At 29.0% G+C, this 7829-nt stretch overlaps 1 protein-coding gene across 1 annotated transcript in view; it reads right to left on the reverse strand.

Moving 5' to 3' along the window:
• The window catches only part of LOC106679368 (endothelin-converting enzyme 2), a gene marked incomplete at its 3' end in the record, with an annotated part of 26713 nt that overhangs the window by 9336 nt on the left and 9548 nt on the right, over positions 1-7829 (reverse strand). The window contains 7 exon segments of the mRNA XM_014418484.3: positions 892-1013; positions 3163-3266; positions 3341-3468; positions 5203-5397; positions 6261-6323; positions 6978-7126; positions 7413-7571. Coding sequence (XP_014273970.1) covers positions 892-1013; positions 3163-3266; positions 3341-3468; positions 5203-5397; positions 6261-6323; positions 6978-7126; positions 7413-7571 — 920 coding nt within the window.

Raw genomic sequence — 7829 nt, forward strand, 5'->3', positions numbered from 1 at the left:
ATAAGTGAAAAAGTAGAAATAAAAATAAAAAATACTCTTTGTATGGATTTCTTTTTTTTTAAAACGTGATAAAAAAAGTTCACCAACATAATTTGTATTAATACATATTCATAATATTTATTAAATTATTTTTACAGAAGCAAATGATTCATACAATAGATATTATGTATTCATAATTCCAATAAAATATATTATGAACATTTCCGAAGGAATTAGTTTACTCAATATCACTGTGTAAACATTTCCACTTTCGATTCTCATGGTGATTAAAATAAGTTGCCTATGGATCAGGAAATTAAAAATGACCTTGTGCACATGTGCACTTCTATTTGAAAACAAAATGTTATTGCCTGCAGAGGCCATAAAATATTCTCAAAAAACTTTTTTTTTATGCTAATACGGATTAGTGGATTGTTCGGAGTACCAAGATTACACAGTAGATTTAACAAATACCTCAGATGCATTACAGTCCAGGTGGAAACACCCATCACTGAGTGTATTAGGATGATAAACAAACAACAATTATAGGAACAAAAATTTATCAGATTATGAAATAGTCCGGACTACTAAGATCCCATTTTAACATTACAAAGTAAGGAATGATGGTCGAAATAATGCATTTCTTAATATTTCATCATTAACCCTATTTCTTAATATTTTATCATATATTAACTACCTAATATTGTATCATAGAAATTGATGAAGTAACATAAGAATGAAAGTTATTTCATTCATATCAGTAATAATTTTATTTTGTCAATAATAAATTTTTTATAGTCTTATATTTATTTAATAAATGCCAATGATTATAGTACAATGACTTAATATTTCTATATATGGTAATATAAATTTTATTAAGTAACTTAAGTAATCATCATCAAAAGTATTTACCACTTTAGTTTTCTTTTCCAAATCAGAACTGGCACTTTCTGACATAGCTTCCAATCCATAACCTACGTATTTCTGTAATGTTTCGATACACATTTCCCATCTGGGTGTAACATCTTTAATTCCTAAAGAAACGAATATAAAAATAACTATCAGAGAAACATATATATTTTTTTAGAAATAATTAAATATAACTTCAAAAATAATTAAATGATTCCAAAATGTTGCAATTTATAATGGCTTTCTTAAAATAACTTCATAAGCAAAGTAATGGTTGGGTGAAGAAAAATTGAAAATAAAAAAATAAAAAAATCTATATGTGAAAATCCAGAGAAAAATATTATTTATATTAAGTAGGCAGCACTGCTGGCAATAGCGTCTGGACATCCCTCGACTAACGCTAGAATTCTCGCATGCCGGAAATCTATAGAGTGTAAAAGAGAAATACTCAATGCAGTGGATTCCAGCCCATTGCGGTATACCTGGGAATGAGGAGGCAGATCGACTTCCACGGTTAAGGCCTAGCCAACCACAGCCGCTTCTTCCTAGCACAATAGACATGGCGAAAGAAATTTCCCGAAGCGCTATCACAGAAAGAGCAGAGAAAAGGTGTAGAGGAGAATGTGGAGGCACGAACTGGGCGAAGTTGCTAGATCCTAAGAGGCGCCCTCCATTGGCTTTACAAAGAGCGATGTCAGTGGCATGCTTCAGGTTGGTTACTGAACATGACTATTTGCGGCACCACCTGAAGAGAATAGGAGTGTGTCTTCAGACTGTGTCCTGTGTGGAGATGGTGAGATGACTGGCGATCACATATTTGCATGTGCGGCAACGGCGAACTTGATTACAGACAGGAGTTACTTCAGCAAAGCTAAATTATACTGGGCTGTTTGAAACAAAATGGCAGAAATGCCTCCTTTGGCATAGAAAAAAAAAATGTATTGCACAAGTGCTTCTTTAAAATTTATGAATGAAAATAATTTTTTTTTTATTATTAAATGTTTAAATTTTCATCAATTCTACTCTAAAATTCAATATAGGTAAAAGGTAATGTATTGGAACTAATGTTGGTCACTAAGAGGTTAGACACAGTAGATTCTACTCAAAATAAGTAAAGGGGACCCAATGTCAACTCATCTTTAATGAAACCACCTAAACTTAAACCAAGGCCAATCGGATAATTGGCTAAATCAATATATATATTTTTTTAAATATCAATATTTTTCCAACACCCCTACTCCAAATCCAAATACTCGAACAGACTTATTGAAGATAGTATCAGTTCTCAGTATTCCAGAGTGATGTATGACCTTTCCTCAAGCTAAATTAAATAGCAGACAGGCAAGTCCAGCGTGCTATCTGATACCTTTTATGGAAACAAAAATTTTTGAGATTAAAAACTTTCACAATTTTTAATTCACCCAATCAACAAATTCGCTCTCCTGAATACACCCTCCTAGATCCTCTTCAGTGACCCGCTAAACAAATTCACTATTAGACGGCAATGTGAGATCAGACCATCAATAATAGTCACAGAAGTAGATCAGTTTACAAAAAACAAACAAATAAATACATTTTACGAGAACAATACTAACACTTAGATTCAAAGGAAAATATAATAAAAGCCGGTTACAAGAAACATTTGAATGGATAAATAAGTTTAAAAAAAAAAAAGTAAAAAAATAAAAATAATAATACCAATAAAATAAAATAAGTTAATGAATAAGTAAGTTAAAACACACAAATCGACAGGTCCACATATTAAAAGAAATAAATAAAACAATGAATAATCTCCGAGCTAATTCCCATGCAAGTGATGGTGTATGAACCCTAGGGAGTCCAAAATAATATTTTCTGCTAAGATCGCAATATCCCCGATGCTAACACCTAGGCCTTCTAAGAAGCTCCTTGTTCTATCTGGTATTGTTCCGCGAGATCCAAACCAGAGGCCTCTCACTGTGAACTCTCTCTCTCCAAGGGTCTCATGGAATTTTTCCTAAAGGAAAGGGACACATTTTTCATATATTTCCTTTTTTTCCCTTTCCACTTCACCTTCCTGTTTGAGGTCATTACTTTCAAATCTTACCATCGGATCCAAGACCAGAGCCGTGTCTCCGATTTTTATCAGATCTTATACCATTATAAGAACAATGGTATAATAAGCTTTTTAGTAAAAATTTGGGGATCCCAGGCTAAATAAATCAAACTTAGAGTCAAGATTTGATTAAAACAAATAATGAGGAATTGAGTTTTATTTAAATAAATAATAATTACCATAGAGGTTTTTATGAAACTCATTTATGGTGCTCCTATATTGCTTTGAAAGATATGGCAAAAATCCTACAGTCAATCTCCACATCATGTAGTCATTCAATGCACTAAAAAAAAAAAAAAAATAAATGATTAAAATTACTTATTATAAGACTGTAAATAACTATGAACGAGAAATTACCTTCTATCAGTTGTAGATATAATATGAGACACGTTGACAAGATGGTCGGAAGCAATTACAACTATTTCAGATTTTTTGGATAGCTTCGCTTCAGGAAACATGGCAGTAAGTATGTCATAAAATGGCACCTGTAGACATTAAAATAAATAATTAATGTGATTCTGAATAGTAAATTAAAAGATATTATTTATTTTTGTACATAAACAATCTTTCAAAATAAAAGTAAATGGAAAAGTCTTAACTAAGAATATAATGCTATAGTTAAGGCATATAGATTCAACTTACTAAGTCAGTGGAAGAAGAAGGGTGCATTGAAATAATTATAAGTAAGCCAACTTTTAATCTTTAAAAATTAACTAATCTAGGAAGAATTTATAATATAATTAAAACAATTGAGTAATTTCTTTTAAAAATACAATTAAATAAGTATTTTTTTGCTTTCCAAAAACTAGATTTATTATATTATTAACTAGATTTCCGTTACTAGATTAGGAAAATATTATAATTCCATCACATTTTCGTTGGGTAGTTTTCACCTCATCTATCAGTTTCAGAGCCTTCTGAATTCAAAAATTGTGTTAGTATATGCCTCGATTATCTCACAGGTGGGCTGAATTTGTTGCTTCAAGATTGAACTAACCTTCTACACATATTTGCTAACTTGCAACCTTTTGATAAATCAATTAGAAATAAACCATTTTGGTATCAATTTAACCTCTTGAGTTTCCACATCCCCACCCTACAACACTTTCCCTCTATTTGTCAATCTCTATCTTTCCCTCTAAAGTCAAAGCAAGACAAAAAACAGATAACCAAACACTTATTTAGGGTATTAAATTAAACCTTAAATAAATTTCCTGATAATAAGGTTGTATGCAGAGAAACTCTTCAAGATAAAATTTAGCTATTAAAAAAAAAAAAAAATCGCTCTGTGAATTGTTTTAGGCCTTTTAAAAGCCATTTTTCGAAAACATGATGATAAATAATTATTATAAGATAAATATTTTTGCATGCAATTTTTATTTTATGTTTTAAACAATAATGAAAAGCACAACTTAAGCTCCAAAGCAAGTTAATATTACTATTACAAGTCCTGAATTTAAATTTATAAAATTGAACATATTTTGCTGTTTTCAATTTTTTAATGAAAACTTTTTAAGGTTTATGTTTATTTTATTATCATTATTTATTTATTTTTATTTTTTTGGAAATGTATACAGGGACACTGTAAGATACAATGAAAATTACTCCAATAATTTCAATAAAATAAATATTTTGTTGGAAAACTTCTGTTTTTTTTTTCAACACTCTAAAAAACATTAAGTAAGCCAACAAAAAAACAATTACATCAATACCTTCCAGTTTAAGGCCATTTTGAAGAACGATAGAGAAAAAAAATTATAAGAACATGAAGTTTAGGTAATTTTCTCATATTTTATTTAATACTGGATGCTTACTTATCTAATTATAAGCCAAAAAAATTGTAATCTTTAGTGTTTTTTAGTTCTCACATTGATACCGAAAAAAAATTTTTGTTGGAAAAATTTAGTTCAGCACCCAAAAATACATTTAATAGGCCACCTAAAGTATAATTAATTTTGTGTAATAGTGTAATTACACCAGTACTTTCCTCTTCAAACTACCATTTGTACATACTATACTATATCACATAACGTTAACGTTAAAAAAATTATGTAAATAGAAAAAATTAACTTTAAAATTTTCCCTACATGAAAAGGGAATTCCTGACTTATTGCTAATCATAACAGATTCCAAACATATTTCACAGATACCCTGGATTATCTATCAATATTTACACAATGCGATGTAAAATTCTAAAGGTGAGAAAAAACAAAACTTACAGAAGGAGCTATTTCTTCAAGTTTTGAAATAGTGGGTCTATAATGAGCGGTTCTATCTGGCAATCTAGAGGGGAACCGTTCTGCTAACCGCCTTTCGAATCCGAACAAGTCATCAGCAAAAGTAGTTGCATCTGTACTAGTAGCACCTAAGGTCAGAGCAACATCTTTTGCAAACCTTTTGTAAGCCAGTATTACCTAAAATAAAAAAATGAAGATACAGTTTTAAACAGCAATCAACATTTTTTTAAATTTAACAATTGCCTTATGGTAAAATAAAATAAAAATCAAATCAAATTAAGAAGTAAAAACACAATGGTTCTTAATCCATATATATTTTTTCTCTTCTAGGACGCTCTCCTCATAACAAATAAAAATCGTAACCATGATGTCAGAATAGATAAAGTAAAATGCAATAAAAAGAAAAATTAAGGATACATTAAACATAAAAGAAGATATGCATTGAAGACCACGCTCAATGACTTTTCGTGAAGAAAAAAAAAAAAAGTCCATGCGTTTATTCCTGATATCTGGAAGTCAATATCAGGAATATAATATAATAATAATAATTAATGGAATCCCCCCTGACCACAATCCCTTATTAAACCTTAGTTTCCACCCTGGCCATTGACGAAACAATATGTTTTTTATTGTAGGTTAAAATAATAATAATAATAATAATAATAATTAATGGAATCCCCCCTGACCACAATCCCTTATTAAACCTTAGTTTCCACCCTGGTCATTGATGAAACAATATTTTTTTTATTGTAGGTTAAAATTAAGAAACAAATAATTTTAAAATACTCATTTGTTTATTGACATTTTTTTTCTATTAACAATTAGAAATGAAACTAAATTATTGTATATAATTGTAGATCTGCTGATTTTAAACAACAGATATAAAAGATACCCCCAAAATGTTCTTGAAGATAAAACATTTTTGGGGTTAAGAACCTTTGTGTTTCAAATTCTTAATTTTAAAAATTTTTAATTTAAAGTGTAGGTTATATGATGAAACAAATTAGAAATAAACATTATTGATTAAAAAATCTTCTTACCTTATCATCCGATTTTCTGTAATAATAACTTTTATCTGGCAACCCTAGACTCCCAGGAGATATCTAAACAAAACCGAATACTTTTTTAAAATATTATACTAAATGTTCAAAAGCAATTTTTTAATCACAGAAAGTTTTTAACATTCTGTAGAACAAAATAATAATTAAATTAAATATAAATTATTCCCATAGTGTTAATATGAAAATTAGAAGCTGTTGTCAAATAAGAATAAAAAAAATGTAGTATGACAATATTTACAAAATGTTTAAAATAATACATTTTATATTGAAAATAAATAAATACAAATAACATTTATCACAGGTTGTTTCATAAAATCTAAATAAACATAAATTTACTAATATTTCATGATGCTTAGTATGATAAAAAATTATGCTAATTTTTATTGACAGAGCGAATCGCAAGAGTTAGGTTATAATTGCTAGTTAGTTATAGTTAGGTTATAATTATACAAGCTGAGGTATAATTGCCATTTGTCAGTACACACTGGGTAAGCCATGTTGAGGGCTAATATCCTCTTTCAGCTCATTATTATTACTACACATTACAATTGTCATGAAATAATATAAGACACTCCCCTCAGAAACTCTCGGCCATAAAATTATCAAATTACTTAACAAACAATTAATTCAAAAATAATAATTTCTTATTTATTTTAATTTTATTTACTATCATAGAAGCCTATCATCGTATCATACCTGTATTATACTTTGTTGAGGAGATTTAGCATCTGGTACAACTTCGACAGAGAAGAACGGCTGAATATTAAATTTTGCATGTAGTGTTCTCAAAGTTTTTGACATATCCCATGTTTGAACAGAAAATTCACGCAAAACATGCCATCCACCTAGATAAAAAAAAGATATACATTTAACAGATGTTTAGAATACAGAATAAATGGAGCTTGAATAGATTAGTTCCAGATGATTAGGCATCGTTCAAGTGAGAAGTCAACAAAGGCCACTAGGCAGTGGACTGAAAGATACGTCTTGAAGACTGTGACACAAAATAGTTCAAAAGTATTCTTTTAATGTGCAAAGAAATGCCTTTTTTTCAGCTATAATTATTTTTTCTTTAATTTAAATTAAAGTTATTACATAAAGATACAATAATCAAATATAATTGACTACTACCTAAACTGTGAATTAACTTCCTCAGTGGTTGGCTACCCTCAGTTTCAACAGAGCCAACTGACATGCATGAATCGTATATATTTTTCAAACGCCATTGGAACTGTTCAACATCTGTCGGATATGGCATAGTCGTGATCAGATTTCTCAAATGCTCTCGATCTGAAAATACAAAACAACATACCATGAATTAAAATCATATTTTCATGAAAGTAAACCCTCAGTACAGTTAAATAACTATTTATCGATCATTCATTCATAAAATAAAGACATTAGGAGATATTTTGCTTAACAAAATAAATAAATCACTATGTAATAGTTTTTATAATCATATTTATGTCGTTGTCTACCTTTATTTCTTCTAAATCAAAAAATCTGTAATTAATATTTAATAGGAAATTAAAAAAAATAATAAAATTG

The sequence above is a fragment of the Halyomorpha halys genome, unplaced genomic scaffold, assembly GCF_000696795.3.
Source record: "Halyomorpha halys isolate HHAL.00 unplaced genomic scaffold, Hhal_1.1 Scaffold198.1, whole genome shotgun sequence".
Classification (NCBI taxonomy): domain Eukaryota; kingdom Metazoa; phylum Arthropoda; class Insecta; order Hemiptera; family Pentatomidae; genus Halyomorpha; species Halyomorpha halys.